The sequence below is a fragment of the Limanda limanda genome, chromosome 21, assembly GCF_963576545.1.
Source record: "Limanda limanda chromosome 21, fLimLim1.1, whole genome shotgun sequence".
Lineage (NCBI taxonomy): Eukaryota > Metazoa > Chordata > Actinopteri > Pleuronectiformes > Pleuronectidae > Limanda > Limanda limanda.
The window spans coordinates 10,935,409-10,948,234 of record NC_083656.1 but is presented as its reverse complement, the minus strand read 5'-3'; the positions used below and the strand labels follow the sequence as shown (position 1 = coordinate 10,948,234).

Below are 12,826 nucleotides of genomic sequence, written 5' to 3'. Positions count from 1 at the left end.
CTGGCCCTTTATGTTTGGAGTTCGTGAGTTTGTTTTGGTTGTTAATAAAATATGTTTAAAAGCAACAGTTGTGTCTCTGGCTGTGTGTGGGAGAGCCCTGTGGCATGGTCAACTGCCGCAGTGATTTTATTCTCTTGTTCACATATTTGAATCATGCATTTTGTTACCATGGATTTGATATGGATGACAATTAATTTTGGTGGAATTTTTTTTCTTTAGATGATCTTCCTCGTAGCCCTTGTCCTCACTGTATGCGCCCTCACACCAACGGTTGATTGTGCCACTGCAGGAATTGGTATGTATTTGAACTGTTTTTTCATCACCTTGGATTTATGACCCTTTGGATTAACACTGCTTCTCCATGGAGTCTAATTGTCATCATGAAGTGATACTTATACGCTCTCTTCCACCTCCAGAATGGTGTTACCATCTTCCAGCCTGCAGTGAGTGATCTCCTGTAATCTCTACTAATCTCAATATCTCAGCTGCTCCACTACAGCTTCTCAAAGTTGTGTTTCTGTTTTACAGAGGACACCAACTGGGCAACCATCTCTCCTAAATATTGTAATGGCTCCCGACAGTCTCCCATTAACATTAACACAACAGCTGCCAAACCTGATGAAAGCCTGACAGAATTCACCTTTACCAACTTCAGCAGTACCACCGCACTGACAACCATTGAAAACACCGGCAAGACAGGTGAGGACAGACACCAATGATTAAACGACAGCTTGTCATTTTTTGGATTACCAAATGCAATCAATTTTTATCTTTACAAATGAATTATCATGCTTGGATTTTATTGTCATCAGCACTCATTCATCCTTTTCTTTAACATCTCCCAGTCAAGGTTAACTTTGCAAGTGGCGTTCAGATTTCAGGAGGAAGTCTCTCCGAAGCCTACAACAGCCTGCAATTCCACTTGCATTGGGGAAATGGCCCCTCAATCCCTGGCTCTGAGCACACAGTGGATGGCAAGCGCTACCCCATGGAGGTGTGTGTCTGTGTGTGTGTGTGTAAATGTATTCCATTATATACAATTTACAGAAATATTTTCATTAACATTTCTTTTCTCTTCTCTCCCATAGATGCACATTGTAAACGTCAAGTCATCCTACAATGGCAACTTAACCGAGGCGCTCGCAGACTCCACATCACTTGCTGCTCTTGGTTTCTTCATTGAGGTGAGAAGATTCAAGCATTCAGCCACTTGGAGGAAACATATTATGCACATCAGGTTCACATGAATCACGTTCCTCATGCTGTCCATTACTGCAGCTCCTTTGGTTTTTGCTCCTGTCTCTAAAGCCCAGTTTGCTCTTATAAGCCAGTTGGCCCACTGTGATGGAATGACTGGGTCCAACTGAAACTAAACTTAAGCTCACCTAAATCAAATCTATCAGTATGGGCTCGATTTAGGACCCCAGCTAATACAGTATTTCCAAGAATGGTAAAGGTGCAACTTTGTAAATTTCTACATAAAGATTTGTTCATAGGTAACATTTTGGCGTCATTCAAACACTCTTTTGTCTATAAGGCGTCTATAAGCAAAGCCAATGTGTACTTTCTCAGCTGGGCTTCTCTACCAACATATACAGCCAATCTCAGCCCTCAATGGCATGATGTTGGACCTAAGGCGAGTCTCCATGGACAAACTGAGAGCAGTGTGGGAGGGGGATTTTTGTTAGTGGACTTTGACTCCACCACTTTGGATGTTCCCATTCGTTTCATTACTCTTCTCAATTAATTCATGCAAAGGCTCAAAGAAGCTTGAGTCTAATTAATTATTATTTTATGCATTCTTTCAGGAGATGTCAGGCAATGCCACTGGCGAACCTGCAAGCTGGAAGACCTTGGCCTCCTATCTGGCTAACATCACAACCAAAGGTAAGGAGATGTTTTAGTCTTCTAGAGTTTTTTTTTTAAGCAATTGCTCTGTATAAAATAATTTCAGCTGCAGTCCCTTCAGATGTCGTGTTTCTGTCCTCAGGTCAAACTTTTACACTTCCTTCTGGAATTTCACTGGATGACCTCCTTGTTGGGGTGAACCGTGCAAAGTACTATCGTTACCTTGGCTCCTTGACCACCCCTGCTTGCAATGAGGTGGTCGTTTGGACTGTGTTCAAGGAGCCGATCAAAGTCAGCAAGGATTTGGTGAGTGTCTCTTCATCCTTACTTACAGTGGCCAGAACTTAAAGTACATATACTCCCACAGTGACTGAATGCAGCTAATTTGCCCGGTGTCTTGTCTCCAGATTGAACTCTTTAGCAAAACAGTACACGTCAACGACACCTCATCGCCTTTAATGACGAATACCTTCAGAGGGATCCAGCCAGATCAACCAGTCACAACACAGGCTGTAAGCTCTGCCTCCACAACCTGCTACTCTCTGGGGCTGATGGTGCTGAGTCTTGCTCTGTGGAAGAATCTGTGATCAAACACAATCCAGCAACTTATTTTGTTCCTTGTGATCCTGTTATTTTTCTGTATGATTTTGTTTGACTTTAGACTTGTCCATGATTGTGTAGTGTTGGTCCTGTCGGCAGAAAGCTACCATTAAAATACACAAAGACAAATTTGGTGTTCCAGCCTCTTGTATTTTCAGATTGTATCCAGTTGAGTGGCCTTCTTGGCAGAGTAGAGAGAAAAATGTAGACCAAGTTATTACAAGAGGAAATAACTATATCATATGGGGGATATTAATATAACTAAGTTTCCTATTGCTCCTTACAAAATCGTTTTGGAGCTTGATTGCAGACTTAAGGTATTGTAATTAGAAGAATTGGATCAAAGGGACACAAAACAAACACTGGCAGAGACAGATAACTCTCCACAAGTGTCTCAGTGTTTAAAAATACAGGATTCCGACAAATCAAGCGGGTTTTTCTGTAGTCACAGCACATGTTACAATGATTGCACGACCACTCCCTGCTTCTCTCTCTGCACAAGCAGCAGAGCCCACTGCTCTCATCGAAGCATGCTAGCTGGCTAAAGGGAAAAGGGTGAATACCTACACAGCAAAATCGGGAGTGTTAATTCAACTCACAGAGTGTTAAATTTAACACTTTTTCTGAGTTAAAATTACACTTTGAAAAGTGTTAATATTTTAACTCTTTAACAGTGATAAATATTTGACACCCTTGGTGTTATTTTATGACACCACATAAGTGCACCTTTAACTCTAAATTGTGTTATTCCCTTTCACTGTGAGTGAAAATTTTAACATACATAGTGTTATTTTATGACACATTAAAGTGTATTTTTGGCACTAAAATCGTGTTATTTCATTTCACTATGAGAGTTAATTTTTAACATATACATAGTGTTATTTTATGACTCATTAAAGTGTATTTTTAACACTAAAATGAGACCGAGGGTCAGTCTCACACCTGTCTTGAGAAAGAGAGCCGAGGGATTTTGTTATGGTTCATTGGGTGCAGAGATTTGTGGTGAACCTCCTCCCATATTTTATGATCAACTCCACCTGAACTCAGTCACAGGTGTTAACATTTAACTCGCTTGATTGACAACGCTCGCAGAGCTTTTTTAACACTAGTGGTGTTAAAACAACTCCAAAATCAACACCCACCAACTCAAAAATATTAACACTGAAAAAACAACACTACAGATTTTGCTGTGTACACTGACAGTAGATATGCATTTGGTGTAGTACATGATTTTTGCACGGTTTGGAAACACATACAATTCCTTACATCATCTTGCAAACCAATTGCAAATAATGCTCCGGTGTGTCAGATGCTTGATGCTAATCTCCTCCCCAAACAGGGTGCAGTCTGCAAATGCAATGCTCACACGTCTGATAATGAGCCAGTGTCACAAGGGAATGCCAGAGTGGATGCAGCCGCTCACCACCCACTACCTGCCTCACACATTCTCTTATAGGTCGACTCAACCACCCCCACGGCTCACTTACAGGAACTCCAACTTAGAGCCCCGGGTGATGAGCGTGCGCTTTGGAAGAAATGTGACTGCATATACACAATAGGATGTGGGTGGGTCCTGATAAGAAACCACGCCTGCCAAAATATCTGTTCCCCTATTATGCAAAGTTAACGCATTTGTCTGGCTCATGTATGAAAAGGATCAATGTCTGTTGCAATTTTACAACACTGATTCCCACAGAGGTTTAACTACTCTCAGAAATGTGGTCATGCATGTGTGATTTGTGGTCGTAGAGGAATGCAGGACCACAAGTTGCACATCCTCAACCTGACAAACCACTTGAGCATTTACAGATGTGAAAGGAAAAAATACTGCTTGGTTATAGTTGACATGTTTTTCTAAGTGGGTTGAAGTTTTCCCCACATCTAAACAAGACACAGTTGTTAATACATAAAGTCTGCTCTAATGAGTTTGACCGTCATAGTTGTCATGTTAATTACATAAATATTCACAAGCTTTTCATTTGCAAACTTGCACATCTTGCATTCACGATATAGTAACAGTTCACAGAGTTGACAAGGCTATTTTCAGGTGCCTGAGAATGGGATATTGCACCAAGTTTACTGAGTAGCTTTAGCAATGGTGATTTTGAAATTATTTCGTTAACGCAATCCGATTGTTGCAATATTTGGTCAAAATTTACATCTGCCTGATACATCTGTCTTGAGAGTTTAAAAAAGGTTGTTACATTTTGGCAAAGGGTTTGGTTGCTTAATTACTTTATGTTTTGCTATATTTTGTTCTTATCGGTGAATGTATTGTTTGCACATGAAATGCAGCCAAATTGTCAAGCTGATCATTCAAAGTGTAATTAAGGTCTGACATGACATTTACAACCTTTTTAACCCTGTGTTTAACAACTTGAACATGTAGCAAAACGTTGAGTTATTAAATATCTAAATTAAAATTATCAGGTGTCTGTGCCTTTTCGAGCAATCTTATTTTTGAAACTGGACATTTCTAATGGTATTTTGTTATGTAGTTGTTTAACTGTTGAACTGTAATTGCATCATTTTGAAATGTCAATGCATGTGAACTTGGTTGTGATTGGGCAACTAGCCTAGAACACACAAAAATGTGGACCATGTCTTATGTGACATATGTGCTATGTAGTCTGGCACAATGACGTAACACAAAAGCAAACTAATATAAAGAATACTTACATTTTAATGATGATATTTTTATTGATAATATTTTAACAGCGACAAATTGACTTCTTGCATAGACCAGCAGCCACAGTACAACAAACTGGACACAGTTTATAACCACATCTGGCTTGACCTGAGAAAAACATACATATAAAAAATACAGCTTGAATATGTATAATACGATTTATCAATATGTTTTACTTATATTCATTGTATGGGCAGTAAACATATAACCAAATGGGAAAAAGTTGTCTCTGCATACTGTTGAATTTCCATACATTCTCCTATGGAGGCTTCATGTTATCCAATACTTGAGCAGCAATCTGCTGTAAAGGCAAACATGACAAACTTCCTTTATTGCTAGTTTGTGGTTTGAAACCAGCTTGTGGGTTGTAATGTACTGAAAGTATGTAATAATGTGAGGAGCCCCACTTATTACATAATATTAATTTGATTTATTTATTTATTTTTAATATGTAAAATAACTCAAAAGAAAATATAAGAGCGTGTAAACGAAAAAACAGCATTCATATCAAAATGCCATTGAATAATTCAAATAAGGCAATCAATGCACGAAAAGGAGTAGGGAAAATATCATAACTGTTCTAGTCCTACTCCCATTTTTTTGCTCTGTGGATATCTTTGACGCCGGTGTTCATTTCACTAGGATAAAAAACACATATTCAGACAAAACAAAAACAAGACAATCAGAATAAATACAAAGTTGCGTTCAAATCAGGCAAGAACAAATCAATCAGGTTCGGAGCAAACAAAGCATCCATTCCATATCCGTTCAATTCACGTATTATCTCCAGTGTAATGAGGGGTGGTATAAAAATTGCCTATGTGGCCTTCCTCAGCACTTTCAAAAAGAAAGAAATCCCAAATCACATTTCTATTTTCGAATAAACTCATTAATCGCCAATAAAACAGAAATCAGGAGGATCCAGCTGCTTCTAAGTATCAAAGATGATCCCCTTAAGTCGCACTTGCACTCCTTTGGGAATCGAGGAGCGGAGGTCGGAGGTGGAGCAGGACATCTGAGCCAGTCGACAGCGATGGATTTAGAAGAGACTTCATCTTGGTTCAGTCCTCCATTCTTTAAGACCCAGTAGAGGTTGTCCTTAAAGAAGTAGGCATCTCCTAAAGAGCAGCAGCAACAGAGGGACTCTTCAGTTTTTCATCAGACAAAGGTCAGCCAGTAACAATCTAATTGTAACGAATGTCTAATGAGTGAGTTCCTGTTTGTATCACAGGGTGAGCGATACACAGACACGACTGGACTTGCACACACACAATGCAGCAACAAAGACAATGACTCACTTCAACCTGTTTGTACAGGCTCAAGGATGACACAGTGTGGTTGAGATTATAAACTGAATGTAAACATAGCTCTCTATTTGTTCAGAGAGAGTCCTAGAGCCTTTAATGGTTTAAAGCTCATTGCTAGATTTTTTGGTATTAACTCTGTCAATTTCCGGAATAGCATGAAATCAACAACAGGAAGTGACAGCATTTCGTCACCTGAAATGAATTTGTGGGGTAAGTTCCTGTGGACAAAGCCACCCCAAGTATCTAAACTTCTGTTTGTTTTTCAAATGTAACTGTACTGGTGCAGTGCCTGTTCTAAACCTGCCTGTTTGGAATGGGATGCTGGCCTGGTCTTAAACTGTAAAAGTGACAGATGTCTGGAATAAAAAATACAGTAGATAGTTGTTACTCAAGCCAGTTGATTGATTTGTGGTTACTCCTTATTATCTTGACTTCAATCAGCTTTCTATTATAATTTTGACAACTTTCATACCTTCCAGAAGCTTCTGTCGACCTGTTTGTCACCACCCTTTACATTGGTTTGGTTATTTGTCTTGCATTGGTGAAATTCATCGCATAGTCACATTGTTACCTTCTCCCCAGCTGATGATGTCATCAATGTCGGAGGGCACTCCTTCCCAGAGGCTGGTTTCCTTTGGGTAGCCAGGATCCGGATTCGTGGTCCCCTGTTCATCTTTACGGCTCTCGTCAAACCTCCAAAACTCCCCTTGGCTAAACAGGTAGGTCTTGCCATTGTGTGCCCAGATAAAGGCTGCATCCACCCTGTCCACCAATGCCCCACTCTTGGTCTTCATGCCCCAATCAGAGAGGGGCCGAGGGTAACCGCTCATGGCCTCCGTGTCCTTGAAGACCCAGTACTGAGATCCTGGATAGATGGAGTAAGGTGTGAAAGAAAACATTTTAGAATATGCTTTATCTGCGTGATTGACGGTTTATATAGTCAGTCTACCCACTGAAAAAAACCTCATCAAAATAACATTGAATGAAGACATCAGAAGAATAATCCTGCTCCACTTTCTTTCCGTACCGATAAAGAAGATGATCCTGCTGTCGCTTTTCCTCTCATAAACTGCGTCAACCTTGTTTGTTCCCGGCGGGAGGCCCATCCAGAAGTTTTTGATCTGAGCCGGATTGAGCGACACCAGAGACCCGTCTCGCTTAGTTCTCCAGAAGTGTGCACCTTCCCGAGAAAAGAGAGTGAATGGACACTCAACAGGACCAACAATATCAATATCAATCCTGAATGTCTTTACATTGCTGGAACATTATGATCTACTTACCTTTAAAAAAGAAGACCTCTCCCCTGATATTTGCCACTGCATCAAATCCTCCCTGGCAGCGCTCGCGGAAGGAGGGCTCAGAACTGGATAGACAACATTATGTTAAAAGTCTATAGTCAAATTGAATTTTTATAGAATGCTGTGTACTAAATATTCACTAGAGGGTGCAATAAGACAAAACCCTTTTACAGTAAGAATCAATCAAAAGGCTTTTATCTCCATCTCTGGTCTTAAATTAGTCATCATTCATTTATGCAGGAGTGAACTGAGTGCATGGATATAAAATAAATTGTTTATAAAAGCAAATGATTAATTGCTTATTGTCTAGAAGGATGTACAGTAGTGGGGGATTTATTTGTTTTTGGCTCTGTACTCACAGCCGTGTTGGTTTTGGAGGCGGTGGACTGGGCAGGCGTGGGGGGTCAGGGTGAGCTCCCCCTGGTGGCCCACTGTCCTTCACACCTAACACAGAATAGTAACAGGAGGCAAAGTTGAAGAGGTGAAAGAGAGAAAAACAACAAGCCACCCACTTCCTTCACTGTAGCCACAGGATGCAACCGCTGTGATTTTTATGACATGCAAGGAGACTGTTTGGTGAAATCTGCACACATTAGTACCAGATGAATAAAATCAATTGGACTTGTTATTGGCGTTATCACAGACTTTTAATCCTTAGTGGAACTCTGTATAAATCAATGAAATGATTGGAAAGCAAACATTAAGGAATTTTTGAAATTATACATATAATATGACCTACTGCACAGGATGAAAATGACAAAAGAGAAAAAAGTCAGTGTTGTTCTGTCAGTTGGTCCACCACTTCTTTCAAGACTTGGGCATCTTCACAACTATTACATGGATTGCCATGAAATTTGATTCAGACATCAATGCTTCTGACAGAATGACAACTACTGACTTGGGCGATCCCCTGACTTTTCATTGTAGGGCCGCCATGAGGACGACATCTTTGGTTTTCATAGAGAAATATTTAAACAATCATTGAACAACTTGACGTGAAATGTGCTTGAGATATTCAAGGTCCCAAGAGGTTAAATTGTGACTTTGGCTGGAGTTTCTGTTTTGTTGTTTCTGTTTGTGTTTGACTGTTCACTGACCGTAAAGTTGCTGGATAGCCATCCTGTCGTCCAGCTCCAGCTTGAACTTGGCAATATCCTCCACAGGACCCTGGTAATATGGCCTCATGATGGACGGGTCGGTGGAGGAATGGGAAAGGCCCAGAGCGTGACCAAACTCATGCACCGCAACTGTGAACAAGTCTGTGCTCTCGCCTACGCCTGAGGATGTGAGAATCAAGTGTTAGATCCCAAACGTCCACAAATCGGTCTGTCATTACATTCTATATGTCTGAGGCAGGGCAGGTCATCGAGCCCTCATCCCTCTATCATGATTACACCCAGTCATTACCTCCGTAGCTCCAGATCTCATCATCATCAAAGTGTGTGTCACCAGCCACTTTGTCGTTGCCAGGAAAGAAGGCGTGGGCCAGGGTGCCACCCCTCCCGTCAAACGGGTACCCGTCCTCGTGCAGCAAACGGTCAAAAGAAACTTTGATGTCCCCTCCGGCTGTGGCCCCTCCGCTGTCACTCGGCAGCTTATGGAAACTCAAGGGGGCCGCGTCACTCCAGGCTTTGAAGGCGTAATAGAGGAGGTTCTCCACCATATTATTATTCAGGCTGGGTGAGTTAGACCTCGATGGGAAGCTGTGGATACTGCAGACAACAGAGTAGTAGTTTGAATTAATACATATTTGTGGAGTGTTGTGGAATGTTATTGACAATCTTCTAAACTCTTTTTAACCTCTTTGTGTTTTGTTTATCACAAAGTACTGTCTGTGATTTTAATACACAGCCTACCACATGATCAAACGCTCATTTAAAGGGTTTGAAAGGTTACATCCTTCACCGGGATCCATTGGCTCTGGCTCTTGAGCCTTATTTTATGCTGTAATCTTAATCTGGATCTTGGTATATCGCAATTAATCTTACCATTTTAACAAAGAAATTAGATATATCAAATGTAACTTGAACAATCTCAAGGCCATGGTTGTGGAAGTAATAGATCTGCACAGCGTGTATGTACTTTGAATATTTGTCAAGAGAGACTGATATGCATATTTCAAATTTGTGAATGCAGAAATTCCTCAAAGCTAAAAAGCCATAAGTCTGTGTGACTCTGGATAAGTGGACGAATTAGTACACTTCCCCAAATAGAAAAAATACAAATATTGTATTCAAAGTTCTTAATCCTAAAATAAAGTTGTTGGCTTTAAAACTAAATTTAGTTATGGTGTGATTGAGGTGTTGATTATTTTCGGCATTGACAGATCATCCGCCCGTTTGTGGTTGTGAGTCATATACAGAGGAGTGATTAAACTACAGAGTGACACGACAGGAAACGCACCTCCACGTGAGGTCTGTCTTATGCCACTTGAGGCCTGACAGGGCGTATCTCTTCCTCCTCCTCCTCCTCCTCTTCCTCAGCATGTCCTCACTCCCCACGATGTCAGGGAGAGAGCACCGTGGCGTGGAAATTAGTTTGAGGGTTGCGCTGTCTAGAAGAGAAGTTGATCACATATTGGATGTTGAAACTAAAGAGCGCCACATGTGACACGCAGCATGTTCTACTCATGATGTGCTGTTGTGACAGAGGTTAAGACGTTGTTACCGAGCACTCCGGTTTCCTGGACTCCTCCAAATCTCTGCATGACCTTGATGGCTTTCTCAATCCCCTCCTTGGTCCGCAGTTGACTCGTGCGGGGGTCTTGAGGAGGGAGGTAACCATACCGGCTCAACCAATCCTGCGCAGAAAACAGAGGAATAAAAACACATGTATCTCAAACAATAGATAATAAAAACCATCTCTTACATGAGTTTGAATTAAAGGTTACTGGCCAACGTTGACGTCACGGAAGCTACCGGACACAAACACTGCTCCACTTATGACTCTTGATCATCAGTCTACATCATGTGAGCATGTGCCTCACAAGGCAGTGTGTCAACCTCTTTTCTCATAAATATTAAATGATCCTGTCCCCTGGTGGGTGAGTTGCTTTAAGGGCGATGCGTGACATTGAGGGTTTGCTTAAAACTGTCAAAACAAAGAGAAGAGAATAGGTGGATATTGAAATGAGCACACATCTGTGTTGATATGAGCAAAATCTGTTTCTTTGAAGTGATTTAGAAACCTGCCCTTCCTCCCGCACTGCCTCCACCCTTCCACTGTAGCTGCACTTGAAAGGAAAAGGTGTTGTCCTCTCCATCAACCGTCTTTTCTATGTGTTTCATGTTGCAAAAACGTGTCCCTAAGATCAATGCATTTCTCATTATTTTCTTCTGATGATACATAAGGTTTTTTTTAAGTCTGTATTATTGCACATGAAAAACTGTTTTGCTGCAGTCACATATTTTGCACTTGCACATCTCCTTTGACACCATCGTATGGATGCAACAAAATATATGGCCGGAAGCAGAAGTGACCCTTTTCTGTAGTAATGCATAACACGCAGATTCTCATAAGTGGACAAAAAAACAATTTGCTTTTAAGGAAGTAACTGAGGGTGAGAGACTCAGATTTTTCCCCTTTTCTCCGCTTTTCAGTGAAATGATGTTTGTCAATGTAATCAGCTGAAGACAGATTATATTTTGTGTATTTTGTTTTCTGCAAAAACTGTTTTTTATTTTATTAAAAAGTCCAAATCTACAAAAACAACCCTTGTGTGATTTTCAAACCCAAGTGGGTCCCCTAGAGGACTAATGTGCACCAGCCCCCCCTCTTTGACATTGTCATTTCCTCAATATGACCCCATATGAGTCAGAGATTAATCTTTTCATTCAGAAAAATAATAACACACATGCAATATATCATTGGATATAAACATATCTGTGATTAAATTGACACGCTTATAAGTCAAATGCTGTCACATTTAAAAAAGAAATACTTTAAAACAGAGTGATACACAACGTTATATAATCAAATGTTAACATTAAAAGTTAACATTACAACCAATTCACAGTTTATCAACACAGAAGACATGCAAATACAAAATCGAAGGGAGGCTACAGAGCAGCCAGACCCGCATTTACAACTTTTTATATATATTTATTTTCTACTCACCACCGCTCGACTGTACTGATCTGCCTCCGCCGATGCGCTCTCTGTCAGGGTCACAACCATCCACAGCAGAAGAGCCAGCTCCATCGTGATGCCTGCGAGGATAAGCCGGCTCCATCATTAGTGAAACACTGAATCGTTTGGAGGAGACATTTGAGAAACTGCGTTCAAAGTGAACCGAAGCGCGAAGGATAGAGAAAGGAAACAAAGCTCACCGTGGTCTTCTCCTCTGAAGGCTCTGCTCTCCTGGGACTAGGCTGGGCTCATCGATCTGCTCTCTCTGCCTTGACCCCTCCCTCCCTCACACTGGACCACATCTCCCCCCCACCCCCACCCCCGTGCTCCTTTCCTCATGCCCCAACTTGGTGCGTGTTCGTGTTACGCACGTACATAAGGCAGAGTGCACGTGATGCGTGCATGTTACCCAACGTTAAATAGACAGTTCTGTAATTGCAGAAACGCCACTTTCGCAATTCCTAAGCAATTAGTCTCTACGGTCATGAAGCCTGTTAAAAGCCAAACCTCTGAACAGATGTTGGTTTCACTCTTGATAGTTTCAGATGAAATATTTTCCAGTATTAAATTGAAGTAAATTTGATGATGATGATGATGATGAGGATGAGGATGAGGATGAGGATGAGGATGAGGATGAGGATGAGGATGAGGATGAGGATGAGGATCAGGATGAGGATGAGGATGAGGATGATGATGATATTTATTTTGTTATATTTAGATGATTATATTCACGATAAGAGGTAAACGAAGTTTTCAAAACACTTTATTTGTTGAAGTGTTTATGTATCGCACTTAGTTGCAGTAAATAAAAAAAAACTCATTCTGGTTAATGACTAAACGTTGGCCTGAATTCTTGTCTTTTAAGGAAATGGTCTTCAAGTCCTATTTTCTGCTGCCCACACCTTTCTCACCTTTTCAATGCACTGCTGCCGTCACCATGTTCTTCCCCTGTGTCT

At 40.9% G+C, this 12,826-nt stretch overlaps 2 protein-coding genes across 2 annotated transcripts; one reads left to right on the top strand and one right to left on the bottom strand.

Moving 5' to 3' along the window:
* Positions 1-219: 219 nt before the first annotated feature.
* Positions 220-2,435, top strand: ca15b (carbonic anhydrase XVb). The gene is made up of 8 exons (XM_061095430.1): positions 220-295; positions 417-443; positions 529-699; positions 846-994; positions 1,089-1,184; positions 1,809-1,887; positions 1,991-2,154; positions 2,256-2,435. The coding sequence occupies exons 1-8, from the start codon at positions 220-222 to the stop codon at positions 2,433-2,435; spliced, it is 942 nt and encodes a 313-aa protein (XP_060951413.1).
* A 2,732-nt stretch (positions 2,436-5,167) lies between these two features.
* On the bottom strand, positions 5,168-12,089 carry mmp25b (matrix metallopeptidase 25b). Its single transcript, XM_061095103.1, has 11 exons — positions 12,071-12,089; positions 11,859-11,950; positions 10,410-10,542; positions 10,146-10,296; positions 9,150-9,454; positions 8,840-9,019; positions 8,102-8,186; positions 7,725-7,807; positions 7,472-7,624; positions 7,016-7,309; positions 5,168-6,255 (listed from the first exon to the last, which is right to left on the bottom strand). The coding sequence occupies exons 2-11, from the start codon at positions 11,940-11,942 to the stop codon at positions 6,008-6,010; spliced, it is 1,716 nt and encodes a 571-aa protein (XP_060951086.1). The 5' UTR covers positions 11,943-11,950; positions 12,071-12,089; the 3' UTR covers positions 5,168-6,007.
* Positions 12,090-12,826: the final 737 nt, after the last annotated feature.